The sequence below is a fragment of the Tinamus guttatus genome, unplaced genomic scaffold (genome assembly GCF_059628265.1).
Source record: "Tinamus guttatus ecotype Peru unplaced genomic scaffold, ASM5962826v1 Tinamus_guttatus_pri_ptg000601l, whole genome shotgun sequence".
NCBI lineage: Eukaryota > Metazoa > Chordata > Aves > Tinamiformes > Tinamidae > Tinamus > Tinamus guttatus.
This window is the reverse complement of record NW_028289135.1, coordinates 782,219-808,635: the sequence shown is the minus strand read 5'-3', so window position 1 is coordinate 808,635 and position 26,417 is coordinate 782,219. Positions and strand designations below refer to the sequence as shown.

Sequence of the window (26,417 nt, the reverse complement as noted above, 5' to 3'; positions counted from 1 at the left end):
AAGTAATGAACTTGTCTTGTAAACATGTAACACAGATGTTGTAGTTGTTTGCCTTTATTTTTTTAATCAATAAGCAACAAGAAGAGGAAAAGAAGCATAGCAAAGGTTGAAATCGACATTGTGTAAAAGAAAGCAAAAAGAGAGAATATGATTTCCAACAATTCAAAGTAAGCTGCTATTTTAATGTTTAGAAGAAAAGTCAACTTTGCATAGTTTGCATTAGGAAAAAAAAACTTTCATTTAAAAAACAAAAGTTATTTTTGAGAGGAAATTCTAGCTTCCTTTAATTCAGTAGGAACTGGACTAAGTTCAATCAGAGAAAAAAGCATTACCTTTCAAAATCTGACACTGGAATTGTATATGTAATAGTAATTATTTTTATCCATGACTTCAGTTCAAATTGATATGACAACAAAATCTAGAGCACAAACTTTTTGTAGGTGCTGTTTATGTAGTTTAGATAATCTCAGTCTCAAAAGGCCCAGCTGTCGTTCTAACTACACTAAGGTATGCTTTGCACAAGCAGATCTGGAAATTTGTATTCCATTAGACAACTAAGGAGGAAGAGAGATATTTATGAAAAATTCTTAATTAACTGTGTCCTATCTTGCCAACAAAAAAATATCTTTTGTTATATTTAGAAATAAGTCCCTTGAAATATATATTGTGTAAAATGTATTAATCATATTTTTCATAAACAATTTTCCTGCCTTTCAAATTAAAAAAAAATATAGAGACATAATTGTAATGGCTGGAAAGTGAAATTTATTCTCACATTTAAGTAGACTCAACACTGTCTCCATGAAATAAATGAAAAATAAATTTAAAAAAAACCTGACAGAAGAGGTTGAAAAATGTGCCCCTACCTGACATTTCAACTGAAGTACTTTTCAACCTACCACTCAGTAACTTTAAGATGCAAGGATGCTGCGGATATGCTTAGGATGTCACAAGGACATATGCAGTGAATCCAATATACCTTGGGCTGTTGAGCTCACTGGTGCAGTGCAGAATCAACTCTTTCTCTCCGCAAGAAATGGATCAAACAAGTACTTTTAGGCAAATGATGTGGGAAAATGCAGGTGCCTACAAGAAAGGTGGGTTGGTCAGAGAAGTTCATCTTAATTCTGGTGAGGGAACAGTCTCAAAAACCTATTAGGTCTCACTGACAGGAAATGACACAGAGTACATCAGTGTCCCATCAGCTCAAACTCTTTCACTTGTCACCTCAGGTAGGCTTTCCAGAGTCAGGTATCTGAACTGACTCCTCTAGAGCAACAGAGCAGAAGCTAAAGAATGAGTCTAGGCACAGACATTTCATGAGCAGAAGATAAAACACCTATGTTCCAAGTCCCAGACTCCCAGTATGTGTTAACATTTGCGGAAGATGTCTGAATTATAATGCCACTAATTCTGAAACTTTCTGAAAACCCTTGTCATTGAACTTCATTTATTGCTTTCCTTCTGTGAAGTACCAAAAAAAAGACAACAGAAATATTAGAAAAAGTATCAGAGTTCCCCACAGCTCACATTCAGCTCTTTGTAGGAGTCAGTAAGTGTACTGTCCCAGTTATTGCCATCATTTGTACAACTTTAAACTCTGAATAAGTCAAGGGCTTACAGTGGAATTATTTTCAATTTAAAGCAATGAAGTAGAAGCAAAATTCGAACTACAATTTCATAGATTGAATAAAATAAAAAGCTTCTTTTTGGCTGCTTTTACTTGGAAGCAAAAAACTTCCAAGCACACCAATAAGCCGTTATTAACGAAGTCAATTACAAAGCTACTTTTAAACAGATACATATTTTATAACTATCTGGATTGTATCAGCTAATGTTAGAAGAAATATTTTTATAATATTTATTTGCTATGTTAACATTAAAAATAGCAAAAATCTTGATAGCAAAACCACTGTTTCTTAAACCTAAACAGATACAGTCTGCTATTAACTTGGCTAAGAAAACCCTAATTTATTTCCCTAGAGAATGTCATAACAGTTAATGACAAAAAGCAGATATATCATACAGCTCACAGAGCAGCTTCAATGATAAACATGCGAAAACTCTTTATCAAGTTGAATTCAATCTAGGATTCAAAAGAACCTGTTTAAGACCATTTCATATGAGGATTGGTAGAGAAACACAAGAGAGTCTGCATTTACAAACACACATTGGCATTTGTAAAAATACAGATTTACATTTAGGGCTATGCATGCTATCGCACAAAAGATTTAATCTGCACAAAACAGAACCTTACATTTTTCCTGAGTGGTGAAGTTACAAATTCACATCTTCCCAGAAAAAAAGTAGACACTTTACAACTCAGTGCATCCCTAGAAACATTGAGCATGTCTTGTGTTATTTGAAAAAAAAAATTTAAAAAGTCCCCAAATCTCTTATATAAATATTTTAAATATTTTAAATATTTTTTGCATCATTTCAGCTCTTTGATACTGCAAATTCATTTACAGATAATAGAACTGAATACTAAATGCTACTTATCACTTAGATACAGAATTCAGTATATCCTTTTTGATCACCATGTACAGAGTATATATAATGCAGCTAAATACGCTGAATGTGCCAGTTAATATCTACATCTAGGTTTTGCTTTTGTCTTCAAAGAGTTAGCTAAAATTTTTGATGTTAAGTTTTTATTTTCTGTGAACAAATTTGCCCAGCTCTAGTAGACATCTTGTTTTATAACTGTAGACAGCTATAAAACCTAAAAACTCTTTGCTTATTGGTACTTTTCCACATTGTAAAAGTCAAAGCACAGAGTGGTCTGGAGCGCTAAATAAATCATAAAAAGTTAAGGGCTAATCACGCTGCTTTTTTTAAATTAATTTGATTTAATAACTTTTGCTTTGCATTTAATTGCATTCCAGAACTAATCCCAAATTGGACCACTAGCCAACAAATCTGTGTTATATACTCAAATAATTCAAAATTCTTAAAGCTAGACTGTGTATGTCTTCAGTTAGGGAATAGAAACAAAATCTTAGTACCCAAGAACCCTAACTTTCGACAGGTTCTAAGTGCCTGCTTCTCATTTAGCAAACAGAGGCTGTAGTCTCTGTAGCACATAGAATATCAAGGGTTATAGAACCAACCTAAACCTTACTCCTACAAATACTTATGCCTGGGCTTAACTTCACAACCACATGGAAAGGTTCCTTTGATTTTAATGGGACTACTCACTGCAAAAATGTGGGTAAGTGTTTGTAGGATCAGGATTAGGCAGATCATGAATTGTATTTTAGGAATATTTACAATGAGTTTCTTGTGGATGGCTTACAGAGCAAAAGGCTTTAACAGAAAACCTTCATAGATGGCAAACAAAATTAAAATTCACAAGCAAGAAAGGATGAAATTCATGGAATAATCTATTTTCTTCAAATTATTCAAGAATTTCTGCAACACACTAGGATCAGGAATCTGTAAGCTACAGAGAAACAAATTCCTGAATTTCATGAAGCATTATGAATCCTTTGAAAGAATTACCAGATGTTTGTAAGAGTAATTTCTTTTCCTCCTCAAGGGCCCTCAATTGTGGAGGCCTACAAGTTGTATTGAACAGAAAGAATAATACCATGTATTTGAAATCACTGAGGTAGTCTTATACACACTATTCTCTTTATGGGCAAGAACAATAATACTACATCTCTTCACTGCGCCTCCCCCCCAGAAAAAATGTTTTCTCTACTGTCTAAATATCTGATGCAGAAAGGGAGCTGGAAGAAAGCCAGCTGGTTTAGGATTAGCTGGTGTTAAACAGACGTGACACCTTTTGGCAGACTGAAACACTTTGAGGAACTGGCAGGAACTTTCACTGCTTTACTGCCTTTTCAGCTAACGGCATCTGTCCACCTGTTGTCCGAGTGACTTTCCAGTCACTTAGACTGCAATTTTTTTAAAGGGATCATATTGTTGTACTTTGTTCTTACAGTGCCTACAACACTGGGATTCCAGACTATGCAGAGTGTCCCTAAAAATTATTTTGATACAAATAACAGAGAGTTCAGTACTGAGAGGTAATAAGATGAGAATAAGAATGAGAAGTAATAATGAAACTACCCAATCTCATCTCTATTCTCAGGTTCTCCGAATGAATAATGACCCAGTATGCCCTCTTTTACCTGTGGCTGCACAAAGGCTTGCAGCACTTTCTTTCCAAGTCATGAATGCTCATCATTTCTTTGTCTCCAAAAAACATGGGGCACAACCTAGCATTACCTGTGAACCTCAGTTAGAAACTTTGATTAATACTGATATTTTATCTTCTAAAATAAATGCAACTACAGTGAGAGCATGCAAGATTTGTTTTGTCCTTTACAGCTGCTACCAGTTTCATTTTCAGAGATGCTCAAGATGCTAGTTGCCATTTATAAATTCATGGCTAGTCTATGTCGTAGTAGCTAAGTCTACTTTTCCTGTTTGGCCCACTGTAATATCTGAATCCTTTGGATTGTTTCAAGGATATGCCCCAAAATGAAAGATTGTATCAGCAACAGACTGAGCATTTTTGGAATGGTGAGTTCTTGTCAAAGTAATTTTCTCCCTTCAGGACACTGTCAATCTGTAGACAAACCCCATTAGAGTGCATACAGGATACAGATTTGAACTTAACTGAATTTTGGAATCACTAGTTATTCTGTGAACTGGTTGTGTTTGTTCTCACAAATGTTCAGTGGTCTTCGCAGATAAGCCACACTTGTATCTACAGAATGTAAGGATTGAATATGTTCTCTGACTATCAGAGACAGCCTTTTACTCAAAAGCTGATATACAGAATGACTCATATAGCAGCCCCAAATTTAAACATTTCCTTCATAAAAATATACCTACTGCTGTGGGATCAGAGTATCAATATTTCTGACTTCTTGTTCATTTTACCTGTCATGTCAGCTAATCTCATTACTTGATGCGTTCAGGCATTACTCATGTGATGTCATTTCAGTATTATACGTTAAATTACTTAAAATATTAGGAAGTGAAAATTCTTGCATTGGCTTAATATTTCAGGAAGCTTTAACACCACAACTCTGCTTGTATTTCAGAATGTCAGGGATTGATACAAAACACAAAGGTGCTTCAGTATCGGTATAGGGATTTCAAAAAGTTCCTGGGGAACTGAAAATCTCACTGAACTCACTGGAAATTAAGTACTCAGCTTATTTGAAAACTGGAACACTTCTCCAAATGACTAAATGCAAAAATAAATGCCTGATCTTTGTTGTTCATTCCTCAATATATAACCACAGAAAATATGAAAATATCTATTGCTTCCTGTCCACTAATTAAGCTTGAGAGCTGTTTCTGTCAAATAATCAAATATAAATTGTATCTGAGTATGATGACAAGGTACTGCAAAATACTAGTTTTGCAGGGAACATCCTTACAAACCAACAGCATGACTTTATACAGTATATATCCTATCAGATGAAAGAGAAGTCCCATACCATGCCTCTTAAAGGAAATAACGTCTTATTGTGCAGCTCCCACTCATGAAAAGTTTCAGGCGTCATTTTTCAATATAATTACAGACCTAGCAAACTAAAAGGTTTGCCTTCTCTCTTTAGTCATATGAAATTTCCTTGCTATTGCTCAGATTGTGAGATGAAAATTGTCATCAGGCATTCTGGCAGAAAACATTGAACTCATTCTGCCTTTCCATCTTCCTTTCCTGCTTTTTTCTACTCCTTGCCCAAAAATTGCAATCCAGTTGCCCTTAACTATTATGAGATAATGTTTCCTGTATCTTCACTCTACCAGAAATTATTTCAAGATTTTTAAATGTATTTCTTGAAACTTAGTAGCTTAAGGAAGACAGCATCAAAGTTTGTACTGTATATTGGTCACAGACAATCTCAATATCTATAGTCATGTATTCACAAACAACTTTTTTGAATGTGCCTAAGGTAATTTTATTCCAAACTACAGACTTCTTTTAAGACAGGAAACATCTTGATTTTCCTAATATTCACATATATCTTCCACAGATCCTCTTACTACACAGGAAAAAGTAGGAGCAGAAGAAAAGTTGTTTAATATAAACCACTTTACTCTTGTAATGATTTTTATTTAGATTTTGATTCCTGCATAAAAGCATTTTGCAGAAATTAATTTTTTCTTTGTCTTTTTTTGGTATTAGAAAAAAAATAAAGAAAAAAAAGGGGAGTAAATGTAATGCTAACAAACATTACATTATAAACAAAGTCTTACTGCTCCCAGTTCTAGAGCTTCTCTATTTATCCCCAATGAGAGAGAAATCCTGTGCGCTCTTGAGCAGCTGAACACTGACTGACATGAATCTCTAGAGGCAGAGAATATTTCTGTATGCACGGAGGCTCACTGCTTGTCCTCAGTAAGCGAGGTCAAGGAGCTTACTTGAAGTGCTAGTTTAAGAATGAAATTCAAGACTTCATTAGGCTAAATTGTTCTCAGGGGGCCATTAGTCATTCCTCTTCGCTTCCTCCCCCAACTATATCCAAGATGTATGTAATATTCCAAGTACTTTCTTTAAGTGAGATAAAACAGTCTCTGAAAACAAAATTCTAGTTTTCTACAGATGTACTCATACCCTATTACTACTGGTAGGCTTATTTCCCTGCTAAAAACACTTTAGAATGGAACTCTGCAAGAAAGTGATGTTGCACATGATCCAGTCTCACTGAATACCATCAACCACAGCAGAGACAACACCTAGTTGTATCTGATTACTTGTGGAATACTACAACAGTTCATTTTCATGACTTGTATAAGTAAGGTGGGAATACTGTCCTTTAACTTAAGCTATTGAAAATATATTCAACTGCTGATGTTAGTTATATATATTCCCTCCGCAGACAATGGAGATAAGCATTTCCACACAGTGATTCAATCTAAAACAGCAAGACACAGAAACATAATTCTATTATAAAGATCTGAACTCATTGAACATTCTTGACACCAAAGTCCCTGTTCTTCTTTCAGATATTACAAAAATGACCATTCACTTGAGTGAGTAAGAATGAATGCTATGTGGAGTTTTTTCCTCCTTTGGTGTGATGACTACAAAGACAAAACAGATTTTCATACTCTTCCAAGTGGGATTTCACTGGTAATGGTACTCTGAGTTTCACCTGGGAGGGCTGTGTATTACATCTGCTTGTTGTATGCTAATTTGCCATGGCGTTACAAAGTCTATCCATATTTTCACTGTCTTTTAAGAGCATTTATGTTTTACGTAGGAAATTCATTATTTTGATAGTTGTTAAGGCATGAGCTCCTTCCTAGAAATAGTTCAGAGATATCCAAGCAAAATTACAATGTGTGGAGGTACTAAATATAAGCACAGATTTATAGAGCTGTTCAAATTTTTTTGGTATAGAAAGGAAGGAAACATTAACTCTCTCTTAAGTCAAATGCATGAGTTGATACTTCAATGCTGTTATCCATGATGGCATTTCTTTTAAAATAAAAGTGAAAACAAATATGTTCCTCCACACCTTTTCCGCTGCTGGATTTAATGCACCATCTATAGTTCTGAAATACTGAATTTCTTTCAGAAATTATTTTTTCAGCTTTACTTATGTTTTGTAGCATCATAAGCTTCAATTAAATTATTGCTTTTCACTATTGGCCCAAAATACAAAAAAAAAAAAAATACAAAATACACAAAAAATCCCTAATCAAAGATGGAAAAGTCTTGCTTTTTTAAAATCAATGACAAAATTATTAAGTTTGTCAGAGGGACCTGGACAGACTGGACAACTGGGCAGTGAATAACCTCATGAAATTCAACAAGGCCAAGTGCAAGGTCCTACACTTAGGGAAGAATAACCCCAGACACCAGTACAGGCTGGGGACCGACCTTCCGGAGGGCAGTTCTGCGGAGAAAGACCTGGGCGTCACGATGGACAACAAGTTGACCATGATGCAGCAATGCGCCCTCATGGCCAAGAAGGCCAATGGGATCCTGAGGTGCATTAAGAGGAGCGTCTCCTGCAGGTCGAGGGAGGTGATCCTGCCCCTCTACTCAGCCCTGGTGAGGCCACATCTGGAGTATTGTGTCCAGTTCTGGGCTCCACAGTAAAAGACGGATGTGGAGCTGCTGGAGAGAGTCCAATGCAGGGCTACAAGGATGATCAGGGGCCTGGAACATCTGCCCTATGAGGAAAGACTGAGAGAGCTGGGCCTGTTCAGCCTGGAGAGGAGAAGGCTGAGAGGAGACCTGATCAGTGTCTACAAATACCTCAAGGGAGACACTGAGGAGGATGGTGCTGGCCTCTTTTCACTGGTGGCCACTGACAGAACTAGAGGTAATGGCCACAAACTGAAGCACCAAAAGTTCCACAGGAACTTAAGGAAAAAATTCTTAACAGTGAGGGTGACAGAGCACTGGAACAGGCTGCCCAGAGAGGTTGTGGAGTCTCCTTCTCTGGAGATCTTCTAAACCTGCTTGGACGCAGTCCTGTGCCATGCGCTCTAGGTGACCCTGCGTGTGCAGGGGGTTGGACTAGATGACCTCTAGAGGTCCCTTCCAACCTTAAGCATTCTATGATTCTATGATTCTATGAAGTGTAGGGGCTAGTATTTTTCTACATATTTACATCATGAGTGGATATGAACCAAGACAGCTTCACAAGAGTTAGTGGAGTTTTTTTGATGTTCGCATGTTCACTTGGATTTGGGGAAAGAATTGGTCCACAGGAGGAAAACATAACCTCATTTGGAAAGTATTGATGCAGAGGATGGTGGATACATGCTACTGGAACCCTCATAGGAAACACATGAGAAGGTTCTTGCCCTCTGAGCATGTGTCAGCTGGAGGAATCCAAGGACTTTCCGCTCTCACTGAGAGTAGAGTCTGCTGGCACTGAGCAGCACAACAGGAAACTCTGCTACACTTAACAAGGGATTTGGTTGAAAAGGGAGGATGGCAACAAGTGATGTGAGAAGCATAGTTTATATTCTTTGGCATAGCTTCTAGTATTTTTTTTATGCTGAGAAGCAAATGAAGTTAGTTTTTATTAGTCCTAATATAGTCCTTTTAAAATAAACATAAAATTATAGGTTAATATTAAATAGAGCAATGAATGAAATGCTATTGCTGAGCCAGTATCACCACCTTTAATTAGCCAGCTTTTCTCTTCTGTTAGCTGTGACACAGCTGTGTCTTTGACTGGCACTTCACTGGTTGCTCAAATGCTTTCACTGTATTTTGGGGAGGAGGGGGGAGGGATGAGGTGAATTCTTACATAACTGGAAGATCTTGAAGTTATGGGATGTAGAATTTATGGTGCAGATGTTAATATTTTACTGATGTTAATATTTTAATGTTTTTATTGCAGTCAAAAGTAAAACAGCATAAAAGGCTGTGATTAGATCTCTGCTGATTTAAGGAAGGATGGGGAGACGAACAGGAGATAGTGTATAGAACATAAGGATATTAAACGAGATCTTCAGAGCCTTGAAAAATAATTTACAAGCCTTATTTTGTCTGGAACAAAACTTCCCATTGGGAGACTATAATATAATGATGCAGTTAGACAATATAGTTATAATGTCAGAGCCATCAAACCCAAAAGGTCAAGCACATAAATAAATTGTTGTATGTTAAAAGGACAGACCCCTCTTCTGAAGCTCAGCTTCTCTGAAATTACTCTTGTGGCCTCAGAAAATATAGGTCTGACTGCTGTGGACCTCCCTCTTTATAAGGAGGTTTGACTGATAGATCTATGTATTTATAAGTCTTAGTGCCTCAGCCCAACATCCTCCCCAGACCACCACTACTCATTACTAAAATAACCCTTTGTGCCGCAGTGCATATACTGTTACTGCGCCAGTGCTTGCAATACCTGACTGTGTGCAGTATGGCACTCTTTTCTTCCTGTGCACCGAGTGCACTGGTGTTGCATTAACATAACACTGAGAACTCCCTGATTTCTTCTTTACCCTACATGCCGATCTCATCTTTCACTCTGTTAGACTCCTCCATAGCCACTGTCTCTTGCTTCCAGTGCATGTTAATAGTAGTGCCCCTTAATATGTGGAAAGGGCCTTTCACAGAGCTGTCACTAACCTAGATCTTGCCCAAAGCATTGGAATGTATCCAGCAGATATAAGCCTGCTGTTCCAACATCTCCATGCACCTCACCTTCTCACATCTCCTGTCCTCAGTGCATTTGCAGCCTGGCTCCAAGCAGATTCTGTCCTTCATCCTCAACAGCAGTACAATTCAATTCTACCTTCATTCCTGTCTTTGCATCAGCATTTCCTGCTGGATGTCCAACACTTAACGAGGCAGATCAGCTACAGTATAGATCCATCTTGCCAAATATCTCTCGGTAGATGAAGCAATATAGGACTCAAAAAGATAGTTACAGATGCAGTTAGAACAGCAAGCAACTTCAAATGGTTGTTTTAATTACGGCCTTCAAGATAGACAGCTTGGAATCTTAAGATTCAATAAGACAAAAGGGTATTTTAAATATTAGGTCATCCAGCCAAAAGGTTGGTTACATCACAAAAACAGAATTATTTCAAATCACAACTCAGTGGAGAATAATTGTAGAAATTGACCTAACATTTTGAGAGCTCATGGGAAAACAGGCTTATGTATATGATCTGTATTATGATCAGAAATATTCAATTATTTAATTGATACTTTCTAAAATAAACTTAAGAATGTGTATTAAGATAAGATTATTTTTTATTCAGTACTGGCACCAGACTCCACAGAGGAAGTGAAGAACAGTGAGAAACTAAATGCTCAAAGTTAGTGATAGTGACTATTCTTGATAGTGGCTAGTCATAGTACCTTAGCACTTTGCCCTGGAAACAGTTAGGTACCTTATGAAATCTCTTGTGTTATTTTTCAAAAGTAGAGCAATTATAACATATAATGGAACTTGACTCAGTATCACGTTCTTTTTTTTTCAAATATGCCTTTGAAGTAATAAGACAATTTATATGATCGCTGTTTGGATGTGGATCTTGCATCATCTCAATATGAACGTATGAATTCTCTTTAACTTTGGAAAAAGAAAATGCACTGCCAGTATTGAAGAGCAAACTGTACTTATCCACACAGGATTCCTACATAACTTAAATCATGAGTTGTGCTCCACAAACTGCAAATTGTTCAGGGTTAGTGCTGAAATATCACATGAGAACAATAGTAAATAAAGACATGACAATAGTAAGAAAATTAGACAGTTAGAAAAATTACCTTTCTCTTAAGTCACATGCAGTTGTAAAATAAACAACATGACTTAAACAGCTCTCCTGAATAATTTTTCAGGAGCAAATAATAACTGCATGAATGCTTGGTCAGATTAAGAGTTCAAGATCCCTAGGACAACACACTAGCTGAGAACATAATCACTAGGCTAAGAAATCAGAATATGATCACTCTGTAATTCAATAAAGACATATTTAAGGAAGTGTTAAGAGGGAATTTTATGTTTAAATAAGGTGTTTAGGTATACAACAGAGAAGGATCAAGGCATTTTGGAACACTTTCCAATGAAATGGAAGTTTAAGATGTTTATCATGAAGTCCAACACAGTATCAGCACAGTAATGAATGAGATGATTAACAGTTTTTCGACCAGGGCAGGGAGGAGTGATTTATATTGAGAATTCTAGAATAAGCAAAGATGCCAGTTTTGCTAATTTGGGTCCTATTGTGTCACTAAGTAAACTCCAAAAATTAACAATGGAAACCTTTCAGGTGCTTATTAACTCAGCTCTATCAAAACAGCCAAATTTTGGTAAGGTACACCAGGATGTAAAATTCTAATGAGAAGCATCTGAAGCTTTTCAGAGAGCAGTCTGACAGCCAGGAATGACAAAAAACAATAGTGAAATACTGGTCTTATTTACTAGTAGAAATTTAAAGTAACTTCAAAGTTCTACTGAATTCAGATTGGTTTAACTGAGACCAGCAATTCAGCATGAGGAAATATTTAGTAGCGAAGAATTCCAGTATCAAGGGAAAATAGAGAAGGGTGATTTCAGGGTTTTTAGTACATGGACTTAGCGAATCTCAACATTCAGCCAAGTCAATAGATTGTATTACAGTTATAATGCACAAAGCACTGTCATTTCCAAACTAGTTTCCCTTCCCAAATTATCCCTTTGTATGACAGGAAGTATCATGACTAAAGAAACTTTAAAAGCATACTGTGCTAAAGAAAAGGAGAAACTTAAACAAACTAAAATGAAATGCAAACAACATTAATGGTCTGACCTAAAGCCACAAAAGCAAAAGAGTTAAGTCTGAAAATCCAACATGACATCGTGTCTTGCTGGATGTCTCTCAAGTCGGTGTGTCTTTTAGTGGGTGTTTTCTTTTTTTCTTCAGAATAACATAATTCTGTTTCTAAATAAGAATATTATCCTAGAAAAATCACATTTCCTACTAATGCTCTTTGTGAAAAAATGCAGGCATACCTATACCTTACTTCATCAAAATCTAGGTTTAACCCCTGCTAACCTTCATCACACACCACATTAAAAACTCTTGACCGATTTACTTTACATAAAAGTTATCCACAACAGTCTTAAAACAAATCATTCAAGACTCTGTAGAGTAGAATAGATTGGTTCATCAGAGTATTTCCAAAATCAAGTAACTATACAAATTACTAACTATGCAATTACTGTTCTGACATAAATTGTCTCCACAGAAACTAGTAACCAACTTTCCATTGCCTTTAATGAGGTAAGAATGGTACAGTATGTCCCAAATTAGCCCTCATATACTTTCTAACATCCCTGGAGTTTCAAAACTACAGTGATCAATGATGAATTGGTCTGATGAAGTTATGTATAGACCTAAACAATCTGAAAGTCAATAAAGGTGCATTTACCACTATATTTCATTTGAGTATTTATGTGCATTTGAGGACATATGTTTCTTGCTGAACTCAGTCTGTGAACAACTGAATAGCACAATTCCAAGTCACGCATGAACACGGATGACCAGAACTTTACACATGTGTCCAGATAAAATCCAGAAAAAATAACAGAGTTATGAAAATTGGCATGTTTCCCTATCTGCCTTATCCTGTCTGTCTGTCCATCCTACCTGTCCTAGATATGTTTTTGGATTCTCATTTTGGTTCCCATTTTTGAAGCCACTGCAGTTTAGGTGGCTTACAGTTAATCTGCACTTGACTTATTTCCATAAAGAACACAACATACAACTGTTGTTTCTTCAAACAATCACGTTTCTTATATCTTTTCAAATTATATCTTGTGTTTAAATTTGCTTCATGACAGTCAGGATTAATGTATCCTTCACTGAAGATCAATTTCAACACTGATGAGCATGTTTAGTTCAGAAATATTGTCTAGACATTTATCTGGATCATTAAACTGAAATATCTCACAAGACATAAAACAGGAGTCACTATCAGCTACTCTAAAGAAGCAGTAATCAACAAATGATCTGGGGGGATGTTTTATATTTTGTGAGATTTCCTCCTGATTTGGGCAATTTCACTAAAATATACTGAGAATCAAGTTATGCATAACATTAAAAGCCTGATTCAGAAGCAAAGGCTTCTGTGTAGCTTAGCACGCCAGAAATACAATCTCTAAAACTCCAAAAAAATGCATCAAAATCAAACAAATACCAAAATTTGTTCCTAAAACATTAATAGTAAAATAATATTATTCTGAGGTAAAAATAAAAAGAAATATATAGTTTTGGGTTTTTTTTTTTTTTTACTCTTATTGGAAGATAGAGGCCTATTTTCCAAGATTTTTGCTAGAACAAGGATTATGAAGTATGGCCCAAGTTATTTTTGATGTACTTGCTGACTTCTCTGTAATGATAACAGCAATAAGTAACTGCGGTAGGTAATTAGGATTGCCTTTAAAATACTGACTTCAACGCAGCAATTTGATTTGAGAAATGAGCCTTACCTTCTCTGACAACATCTAAAGACTCATATTTACATACACTGTCCCAAAATAAAGGCTTCTGTTAGTGTCAAATTAATATGCCAATATTTAAAAGACATATGTTTTGATATAGGATAAGAAATTGCTTTCTGAGCTATTGCTTTAAGTAAACAAAACACTAAAACACATGAAAGCAAATTTATCTATTTTACTCACCTTGAAGTTGGCGTCCTTTATACAAATCCTTTGTTTTAGTTGGGTGAGCTCTGGCACTGTTATCACACTTAGGTTGTTCATACCTAAAGAGCAAATAGGGAGAGAAAAAGCATCAAGGTCAATTAAATTTAGAAATAATTTATTTCCAAATTGTAGTCCAAATTAAACTTGCATCTGTTGTTCAGAGAAGAAACCTGTAATTCTCATTCTTCACAGGCAATGCAAATTTCTCTATTGTCACCTTACCTCAAGTAATCCAGGAAATGTTTATTCTTGTATGTTTGAGACAAAACATAATAACTAAAATCTACTAGAAAATCCATTACACAGGGAGGAAAACTGAGGAAGGAGAAAGCAACGGGATATTGTTTTCTTTTGTTTTTATTACATAGTATTTCATGTCAAGCAAACAAACAAAAAACAGGAAGCCAGGTTCCTCCTACCTACCAAATCAAAAAGCTCTAAAGAGTATAATAAAGTCTGGCAACTGTTGCAGTACTCATTTTTTGAAACTCCAGACAATAACAGCTAATACTTGAACATAAACAGATATGGATTCAGAAACAAACAGAATTGTTCTGGAATAGTTTGAATTCAGTTGTACAAACCAATTCTCCACCTACTACTTGAAAATTCTGGTTCCCCTGCTCTTTCTGAGAAGTCTAATTAAAATCTTTTTTTTTTTTTTTTTTCAGTTCAGCAGGTAACAAGAAATCCTGTGCTGTTTGTAAATCCCATAAATCCTGTAAATCCTATGCTACTTCCAATTAATTTTAGGGCCACTGACCAGCTGATTTTATCTATTCATCTAATTCATGACAAAGTTTTTGAGTTCTAAAGGGTCCTTCCAGTCTGAGATTCCAGTGAAAGAACACAAAGTCCTCTGGCATGAATTGCCCTTCTCTCTACCCTCTTTTTGTTTAGCTTTTTTCACATCTATTTTACCTTCACTGTGCAGACGAGAGTATTGCAAAGCAAGGAGATGGTAGTAAGGACTGAGCTGTAGTGATCCCAGTATAACCATGCAGAAACACCCACCAGAAACATGACAAAAATTATATAATCTACTTAAGATAGTGTGAAATATATTTATTATTTCCATAAACAAGTGTATTTGGTCTCAGTGCCAGCTGGGTTGTCCCCCAGTCACTTCCAGAAGGCCCACACAACCAGAGAAGAATTTCCATCGTTGTATATATGAAGTGCCTTTGTAATGGTTAGGAACAGAGGAGCATGCATCTCTCCAATGGCTATTGGACCTTCTACAGAATTGAATAGGGAAACCTGGTACTTTCTTGATCTCTGGTTTAAAAAAGGCTCTACCCCATGAGTGTCCAGAAAAGATATTTTATATGCTGCCCCACAGTGTATCATTATAACTTAGCAGTTTGCAGGTTTTGAATTACAAATCCTTTTCTCTGTCAATGAAACTGGGTCTGATTCTTCAAGTCTAAGTCCTTGTCTACTCAATGTGTAAGTAGCCCTGGATCAAAACTGTAAAGCCTTTTTCTCTTTTCCCTTTTCTTTTCTCCTCTTTCTCTCCTCTCCTCTCCTGGCAAGGTTAAGGTTGTATATGAAATAAATCATTATTTATACTAAGATCAGAAATGACTCAACACATTTTAATCTTTCTATGCTTTTAATTATGGCATTTCAAGTTTTCAGATTATTTTTCTTAGAAGTTTTACTAACATGTCTCATATAAGTTGAATCTACTTTAATGTACAGCACTGCAGGAAAAGTTTCAATTCTAAAAAGTTAAATACAGTAATATTACATATGTCCTTGTCAAATACAGGATTGTGCACACACATACCCATTCACTGAATCCTGTTTCCCTCGTATTTTATATAACCACCCATCCTTCTTTGAAATGCACCCATTACATGTTCCAAACTATCACATTTACTGAGCTGTATATTCAAATGTCTAATCAAAATATACTGAGTCAAATATTTGGAGAAAAAAAAAACTTTTTAAAAGTATAAAATGAACTAATAGCATTGGGTCCTAGCCAGACTGTCTCTAAAAATATGCAAGTATTCTGAATTCACCTACAGTGCAAAATGAAACAAAAGTTGTGTTTTTTCCCTTTCAATACTTACGAAAGAATACTTATGAAAGAAGAAGAAAATGCTCACTGGCCCATCTAATTTTAGCTACTTCAAGAAGTAATGTTTCAAAGGCTAAGGTGTGCTACAAACACTTTTTTATTCTTCCTAAAGAATGGTAGGAATAGCCACTTTGCTTTGATAGCATGGTTGGGATACAGATACCTAATGGATGACCACTTCAATCAGCCAAGAGAGAAAGAGAAATCTCTGATCAGCACTCACTAATGAAGTATCTGGCAACGAGCCTTGGCCCTGATTAATCTAACACCCACTATATTGCCTTGTTCTCTTCAGTTATTGTTACTGCGCTCTGCCTACACTTTTTTTTCTGGCCTCCACTTCTTCACTTTTATCTTATTTTTTTTTTTTGTTAAATACAGATATAGCACATCATAAGCTAAAATATTAAAGCCAACTTGGTATTAAAATGGTGTAACATGAAACATCGATGTTTAACAATTTGTGTGACATGAAAATGCTAAAAAAAACCTGAATCATTATAAATTTATTTCTTTAAACATACAGAGATGAGGCCATGCTACGAGCTGATAAGAAAAACAGATTTGCCGCAGTTTTCATAGGGAAAGAGTCTGAGGGTCATGCTATTGTGATTAAATGATATCTAGGACAGGTTAGGAGCTACCTGGTAAAGACCATACTGACAAACTCTTTTTTTGATGGCCCTTTTATTTCATATTTGAATGCTTAAGTTGTAAGCTTTTCAGGGGAATATTGTTTGTATCATTTAAATGCACTGCTTCCTTTCAGTCTAACGGATACATCCCCTGGGCTTTCATAGAAGCCAACTTTGTGCCAAGTCTTCAACTTCATACATTTCCTTTCAGCTAAGCCTCTGTTAACATCATTTCCAGGAAGACACTAACTTGACTGCCTTATAATGGTTCTTCATTCACTCACCTTTGTTTTAACTCTGGAGTGATTATTTGTTTCTTTTCTTTTTTTTTTTTTTTCTGAAATACATTTACTGTCTTCAAATGACAGGGCATTAGATCATCAGTGAGTACTCATAATGTTCCTTCATTTTATTGTTCTAATTTAATGGGAGTACTTTTTTTTTTTGTCATGCAGAGGCAAATAATATGAGAAATTTCATCCCCATTAATGTATTCAAGTCAAACAACCTACAGAACAGCAAGTCACTATCCAGCTTCCCAGATCTATATGTTCCAGTTTGCAGAAGAGAGACATCAGAAAGTAAAGCATTTTTCTTGCTACCAGATGTGCTAATGCTACCAGTTTCTGCAGTAGAGCTTTAATATCTACTCTTTTGATTTGCATTTTGCAGAGGAAAAGTGAAAAGTAGCATGCATAACTTTCCACAAGCTCATGATTCTTGAAACAAGAAAAGTTTCATATACTCTTCTCCCATTCGATTCTATGAGAAATAATTACTGTAAGACAACTGCATATTTCTCATCTTATACTGATCATTTGTAGTGCTAATTTCATCAAAGAATCTCCAGGAGGTCAAAAACAAACATACTTTCAACTTTCTCCTCATTTCTAAGGGAAAAGGTTTAATTTTATAAATATGGACAAAATCATAAAATTCAGAAATAATAATGTGTTCCCAGCCTAAATCTCACCTAGAAATGAGATCTAAGGAACCATCCTAAATTCCAAACAATCATCCCACCTGCTTGTTTTCCAGGAATGCTTAGCACTGCAGACCACTAAATTCACTAGACATTCCGTATGTAGCATGAAACTCCTGAAATTAAGCACTCTGGTTGCCCCAATATGCTCAGAAGTGTCACTTCTGGAGATATTACTACATATTATTGGCTTAGATCCCACTATAGTCCTAGCTTAGTGGCTATAAACTAGGATGGATAGAGGGGATAAACAAGGATAGATGAGGGGACAGCGGTGGATGTCGTCTATCTCGACTTCACCAAGGCCTTTGACACCGTCCCTCACAACATCCTCCTGGGCAAGCTCCAGAAGTGTGGGATAGATGAGCGGACAGTGAGGTGGATTAGGAACTGGCTGGATGGCAGAGCTCAGAGGGTGGTGATCAGCAGTGCAAAGTCTAGCTGGAGGCCTGTAGCTTGCGGTGTCCCCCAGGGGTCAGTCCTTGGTCCAGTCCTATTCAATTTAGTCATCAATGACCTGGATGGAGGCACAGAGTGCTCTACGAATTGGCAGGAGTAGCTGATACCCCAGAGGGCTGCGCTGACATCCAGAGGGACCTGGACAGACTGGAGAACTGGGCAGTGAAAAACATCATGAAATTGAACAAGGCCAAGTGCAAGGTCCTACACTTAGTGAAGAATAACCCCAGACACCAGTACAGGCTGGAGACCGATCTTCCGGAGGGCAGTTCTGCAGAGAAAGACCTGGGCGTCATGGTGGACGACAAGTTGACCATGAGGCAGCAATGTGCCCTCGTGGCCAAGAAAGCCAACAGGATCCTGGGGTGCATTAAGAAGAGCGTCTCCAGCAGGTCGAGGGAGGTGATCCTGCCCCTCTACTCAGCCCTGGTGAGGCCACATCTGGAGTATTGTGTCCACTTATGGGCTCCACAGTGCAAGACAGATGTGGAGCTGCTGGAGAGAGTCCAGCGCAGGGCTACGAGGATGATCAGGGGCCTGGAACATCTGCCCTATGAGGAAAGACTGAGAGAGCTGGGCCTGTTCAGCCTGGAGAGGAGAAGGCTGAGAGGAGACCTGATCAGTGTCTATAAGTACCTCAGGGGAGGCAGTGAGGAGGATGGTGCTGGCCTCTTTTTATTGGTGGCCACTGTCAGAACTAGAGAAAATGGCCAGAAACTAAAGCATCAAAAGTTCCACAGGAACTTAAGGAAAAAATTCTTAACGGTGAAGTGAGGGTGACAGAGCACTGGAACAGGTTGCCAAGAGAGGTTGTGGAGTTTCCTTCTCTGGAGATCTTCAAAACCCACTTGAACGCAGTCCTGTGCCACGCAGGTGACCCTGCGTGTGCAGGGGGTTGGACTAGATGACTTCCCAACCTTAAGCATTCTATGATTCTATGACTATAGCCCTAGACTAGATTTGACTAGGCTAGAGATTGGAACTCTTCATAGGTCTAGTGAAACTGGACAAATCAGTTATGGTCAGGATCACAACAGTGGTCTGTTGTGTTTTAGTCATCAGACAGAGTATGCATCTCTCAAAAGAAAGAGTTGTATCTAGCTAATATGCATAAGCCAAAGATCATATTACTGATGATAAGGATATATCAGCAGCAAAAATACTCGGGAAAATGTGGGCTCACATGTGTGCTTCTGTAATAAAATGATCTACAGAAAAGGTCAGCAAAAGTCCCATTATTGTCCAGGACAAGAAGATAATTTCTATTCATCCTTAGGAATAGGAACCAAGGCTCTATAAAATGGTTTAATTGTGAGTTCAGAAGAAAATTTGGAGGCACTAGCCTCTAACTTTGGATAAATAAAACTTGTATCAATTGACACACAGACAGAGAGGAAGGATTATCACTAAGAACAGAAACACCGAGCAAATCTTTGGATGGAGAACAGAAGATACTGGACCCTCTGAAATCTCCAAAGAACATCTCAAGGTCCACAGATGACAGATGTAGAAGCCTACAGCCTGTGAAACTGAAGTCTGTATCAGCATCTGATATATTGACGATTCTTAGATATCTTTGCACTTAATCTTCACAGTGTAAGAAATATATATGATGCAATTGCACTAGTAGTAGAAATCTATATGCTCGTATATAACATACTCGAGCATCAAGCCCCCATGAGCCTCTCATTACGTTTGACCACTGAAAATGTATTCTCCTACCTTGTTGATGTGCCAGGAATGGGACGTCCTGTATCCACAAGAACACACCAACAGTAGCCTGTGGAAGGATGACACTGCACAGGTTTGTAAAGGCCACCCTGAGCACATTCTGGAATGAACACGTTGTCTTTCTGGGGTTGTTTGGCTTCCTCCAGTGCTGACTGAAGTTCTTGATCACACGATGATGCTTTTGGAAGGAAAAGAAAAATATCGTAGAAGCTGTATGTTAAGAAAGCACTGTTTTTTCAAGCAATTGCTATCTTTCTTTGTGATTGAACATAAGGATTGTATTTGAAGAGGCTCACTGCACCTCAAATATGAACTGCATTCATTTATGTTGTATACTGTTAGAATCCTTAGTTTCCTTCTGGTTTATCATTTCGTAAAACACTTGACACTCCTTCTCTCATATTAGAGGTGAATACTTTGAAATGCAAAATACTTTACCTGTCATTTAAAAAAAAAAAATCTCCCACTCCACAGTCTCTAAAAAGATTGGTGCTTTCTAGACAGCAAAAGTCAAAATCTAACTTGTATTTATGATAGACTCGTTTTCAAAAGAGTTTATTTTGTTATAGTGAACATAAAATATTAGAAAATATGCATTTCACTTGCTAACTTGGTTACAAGAAACTGATTTTTTTTAATTCCTTGGTTGATAATTTTATGCCTCTCTGTTGCATAAGGAGAGAGAGCTTGAAGGATTAATTCTGCATGGTTTTCTCTTTTCTACACACTGACATAATCAGAGATGAAAAAGTTTCAAAGCACCAATGTTTAGACAATACACTGTAATTACAGAACCACTGTAGTGAGGGTAGAAAGGTTTCCTTAAAAAAAAAATTGACTAATTAAAGCCTTCAAAGAAATAACTATGGTTTCATGAAGTACAAATCCATCACAAATATCACCTTAGAGTAGCCAAAACAAATCTTTCCCTCAGTGAATCTGGATTATCTGGATTATGATAATTACGGCCTTGCAATGTATTACTACTCTGGAAAAAAAACAACAACTAATTTGGTTGCTCACTTTTTATATTTTGTATATAATCAAAGAAAAAAGAACGGAGAGGAGGAAGGAGTTTACTCCTCATTAAATCCAAATTATTTTCTCATTCAAATTGATAAACCTTGGGATCATCTCATTAGCTACTGTAACCGTCTCTTATTATATCCTTGTAACTAGCAACAGCATCTGGCAGATGTGTAAGTATTACTATCTCTTGCTAAACCAGAAGAATGATTTTTATGTTCTCTGCCTTGTTTAGAACAGTTAGTTTATGGAGACTACAGAGTAAGGTCATCCAGATAGAAAAAATGTTAACAGCAAGCAGGGAATGAGTATGATAGAGAAAACCCAATGTAGAAGCAGATATGGATTATTTCAGCTGTGAGCCTAAACTATAGTGACCAATCTTGGGGCTGCTTCTGTTAATTGAAATAACCTGCAAACATTGCTGACTCAGAAACACTGGAGTTGTAAGCCACTGGGGGAGGCCCTGCATAACATCAGGTGCTGCAGATGGTCTGCATTTTCATTCATGAACAGTCATTTCTAAGGTTTTCAACTAGCTACTGCACAAGCCAGAATTTGACCCTTGAATCATAAGCTAGAATACTGTGCTCCTTTTTTTCCCTCATGTCTAGTTTTAAGTTTTAAAAAGAGATTTCATTGGAGGCTTGCAGATGTGGATAATGACATCAGAAGGCACAATCGGACTGAGAAAGAATACAGCTTAAGTTTGCAAGTGAGATAGATAGACAGGAAACAGGTCAGCAATAGAAACAAGGAAGAAGGTTTAAAAGGAATGTTCTTAGGAGAACACTATTATTACTTCCCTGTTTGTCTTCTTCACCAAAATGCTATTCCCTTAAAGAAAACCCCAGAATCCTGCCTCATTTTTCCAGGACCAGAATATTAGTCTTCAGTGTAATTTCCTCTCTAAAGGAACCACTCATTCTCTTTTAAACTTTTCCTTCAATTATTTACAACAGGAGATCTTGGAAGATTTAATTCTAGCGTTGTAATGTATAGGAGCCCTTATCACAGAGATACCACACTGTTGCAAATATTTGCCTTTGTAATGTCAGAAGAATCGTGGTCAGCAAACATTTATTTACTAGGTGAACCAGTTGTAGATAACATTAACTTATAAAATGCCTAACAGTTTGTTCAAATAATCAGACAACAACTACAATTTGAAGTCTTAACAGTTGCATGACAGAAATTCTTAAATGAACAGTATGAAAAAAAAAAAACTATACCACAATAAAAGTGGAATAAATCATTAGAATATATCAAACATTTTATGGAAAATGTTGCTACAATAACATTCCTTCCAGGAAGAAAAGAACACTGATATCCTAGCTTATTTTCAAGAAATATGCTTACATTATTGTCCTTTCACTTTGGTCAATTACTTCTGCACTGATGGGGAAAAGGGATAGTTTTCCAAGAGTGTTAATTCCATAAAATAGTTAGACATTGCTGAAAAATCCTTTGAAGAACAAGTCTGCCTTGTTAACCAGCTAAAAGGTAGCATAGTTAGGATTTCTAGTTACAGTTTCTATCATTCACAGTTTACTACAGTTTATTTCATTCTTGTCTGCATTAGTGATTTAACAAACAAATTTCAAGCACCCAAGAGAATATATATATATATATATATATATATATATATATATATATTTTGCCCAGTTGTGCAACAAGAGCCTTTTGAAACAGGACCTTCTAAATGATGAAGTAAAAATCTTCCTCAACACTAAGAAAGAGTCTAAATACTTGCTTTCAAAATAATCTCTGTTATTTTTTCTGGTGTCTTATTCCTATTTTATTGCTTCTCTTTTTCCTGTAAGCAAGCATTACTAAATATACTGTTTTTGTTCTTGTTCAAGTTGTCTTCAAAAGTCGGTTAGGAATAACCAGTAGAAGTTCTTCATCTTCTCTCAACAGCAAAGATAGTGCAGCTAATGCAAACTCTGTGCATGTTTCACGTTTAGTATAAAATTTTGAATCAGATCTTGTTGCTAATGCTCAATTATTCCTAAAAAAAAAGCTAGTCTGCATTCCAATGACTGTAGTTAATTTACATTAAAAGAAAAATATTGCAGTGGTAGAATGGTCTAAAAATGAAAATCTTTATGAAATAATTTATTTATCAATTTCTGATACAATACTTACGAAGGTTAATTAATGTTTACCAAGTGATGCTGAATGGAAAGAAAGTGGCTTTCTTGGAAAACTCATCCTGAACAAACTGCTTACTGATGAATTTATCTGTAGTATATCTAAAATATGATCACCACATTACATTAATTATAATAACCTACATGTTAGTTTTGTAATAGGAGATATTCTAGCCCCTCTTTTCAGAAATTCTTGAAATTAATGTGCTGTGTCTCATCACAGTTTCTCCCAACATGTGGAATTTTCATGGTTACAAATAATTTTGATTTTTTGTAATGTGCATGGCTGTACTTATGTCTCAATTTTGGTGTATTCTACAGAAACCAGTTGCCAAATCTGCAGAAAATTAAAAAGGCATCTGTATGCTACTTTAACATTTCCTGCCATTATATAAACATTTCCTTTCAATTTCCTCAGCCTCCACAATGTATATAAGATAAACAGAATCCATTCCTAGAAATTTTATTTTCAGTTGATTTCTTCTCCCTCCTTTTCTCATTATCATAATGGGCCATGAAAGCATAATTTAGACAGTCTGGTTTCCAGGGTAAAGAGATCTTTTATTGGGCCTTGATGCTCAACATCCTCTATAGAAAGCAAATAACAAGCCTGTGAACAAAAATACCCTGAAAAGTGATACACATGATATAGAGGAGTAAACTGTAGCATTAATTTTGCAGCTTTCCCATGTTTCTTGGAGGATATATTTATATCAATAGAATGTATTTCTTTTCAAAATATTATATACAGGAACTTACCAAAGTCTATTATATTTTCTGCTGACAAAATGATTAGCTAATTAAGTTAACTAAGCTCAGTTTACATGCTTTCAAAATACTTCAAACACTGATTTTTGTAAGTTCTGTGCTAGTTATTTCAAATTCTAAGTAATTAGTATGGACAAGTAGTCTTCTTATCGACAACCATTCCACAAATTCACTTCTCACTGTTAAAGAATTTGATCCATTTGCTTAGGATGAACCCTTGCTGAACCAGGGAAGTTAATAGGCCCCAAGGAAACAATGTGTTTTTATATTTTATATCTAACAGCTTTCATGGTATTCAGATTTTATCTACTGGTTTTCCACTTACACTACACCAAATTGTATTTCTACATATGACCAGGACATTCACTTTAGAAGCTCACTGGATGGCAGATCTGGAAAATGAAATGAGTCCATTGCAGCAGTCGCCCTGTTTCTAACACCTATTCATTCTCGGAGTAAATTAGAAGGTTCTTTCTCTATTGCTGACCAATTTGCATTATCTAGAACCTCTGACATCTGGCTCTGCTATAAAGACAGCAACTAAGCAAGTATGTTAGCTGACATAATTGACAAAAACTACATAATGAATTTCATTCTACTGAAGGAGAAGTGTAACTTAGCAGCTTCACATTCTTTTAGAGTCTCCAGCTTGTTTTTAGACATTCTGCAGCATTGCAGACTTCTTTAAGGATGGAAGCAAGGCTATATAACAATGTTTATGCCAATTTCAAACACTACATTCCCTTGAAGACAGTTAGGTCCCTTATGGCCCATGTATGAGCATCTCATACTATTCTCTCTTAAATTAAAAGCTCTGCTTCTACAAGAATTTACCTGCCTCCCTTTCTTAAGTACTTCATGTAAGTTCATCTGCCATGAAAATCAAGTGAAGCTTCATGTTAGAAACAAGCACAGAAACAGCTTTGCTCATGCTTGTAGCTGCTTTCAGAGACCATTCAATAAATCTAATCCAAATGGCCAGTAATGGGTACAATCCTTTTTCTAAAAGACCTCAGTGGAAAAATGCTCTCTAGATTCAATGGACAATAAATCAATTGAATTTATTTAATGGATTTGATGGATTCAATAGGTTTATTCCTCAACTGAATATATTCACATCACATACATTTGCAATTAAGTCAAATATTTGCTCATGATTTAAAGGAATAGGTAACATTAATAAACACTCAAATTCAGAGCCAACATCTAGAAAGCAACCAAAACCTAAGTCTAAATTACAGGATTAATACTCATCTGGCGCCACATGTTTTGATTTATATTATGTTCAGATACGCATCAGCATGAGGGCCGTCAAGGCTTGGAGAAAGCTGGCAATGTTTCTACCCATACTTACTCTTGTTTGTGAAAACTTGTGGGAACCAAATATTTCTGGCCCCTTGTGTGTAGTTGCAGAGTACTCCCAATACACAGCTGATCACTATTTTGCACTTTTGGAGCTTGAGTGGATGCTTGTGGCCAGACAGATATCTCATGGCTTCAACACAACCTAAAGATTAATTTATGTACTTCACTCTACTGAACAAAGCAGGATAAATAACAGACAGATGTTATCATTCATACGCAAAGATACTCCAATATATACAGATGATAATCTGGAAATGCTATGAACCCAAAGAAACAATAAGCTAGAAGGCAAAGAGCACCAGATTCCACTTGTCTTTACCTGTAAGAAGCATAGTCGCAAACACTCTGAGGTACCCCTATACATCAGGATGATCTCCAGTTTTACTCTTGGTTTGATTAGCCAAATGGCACTTGCTCAAATCAAGATGCCTGCATTATGTAAATTCCAGTTTGGGAAACCAAAAGAAAAAGATCTCACGTGAAAATATGATGAATTCCTCTTTAACCAAAATTAAATCCCACATATCTACTGTGGGATCTATTATTTAATATAATTGCTATTGCCATCTTTTTCCTTCTCAGAGTTCTCACACTGACTTTGCACAAAATATAACAGACCAAAGAGTTATCAGATTTTAAGCAAAAAGGTTATGTTACCTTCTGTCATTCTTATTTATTTGGAATAAAAATAGGATGCAAGTATTGGCCACTGATATGATGAAAACACTGAGTAGCTAATCTTTTACAAGTATGACAGAATCTGTCTCTAAGCGTTAAAGTATTATCATTCAGTACTCACAAATATAAATGACAGATAAGTATTTCAATACATATAATAAGAATATTCAACTGAATTCTTTCAAAGACTCATTGGGCTTTAGAGTCATAATGTGTAACCTGAACATCTTGAGCTGAACATTATACCATCTATTAAGCAAGAAAGAGTAACAAACCAAGAGTATCTCATTTTTACTAAATCGTTAACAGAAGAATGCGAAAATTCTAGAAAAGCCTAGAAAAATTGATTGCTTTAGATAAACTAGAGGATTTTCTTATCCAAAGAGTGTTTAC

The 26,417-nt window shown here is 36.2% G+C and overlaps 1 protein-coding gene across 3 annotated transcripts in view; it reads right to left on the bottom strand.

Annotated features, from left to right (window-relative positions):
* The window catches only part of SMOC2 (SPARC related modular calcium binding 2), a 133,120-nt gene that overhangs the window by 21,573 nt on the left and 85,130 nt on the right, over positions 1 to 26,417 (bottom strand). For all 3 annotated transcript variants that reach the window (XM_010221563.2, XM_010221567.2, XM_088534869.1), the window contains exons 8-9: positions 20,026 to 20,212; positions 14,115 to 14,197 (exon numbers count right to left, since the gene is read on the bottom strand). In XM_010221563.2, the coding sequence (XP_010219865.2) occupies positions 14,115 to 14,197; positions 20,026 to 20,212 (270 nt within the window). The remainder of the gene's footprint in view (positions 1 to 14,114; positions 14,198 to 20,025; positions 20,213 to 26,417) is intronic.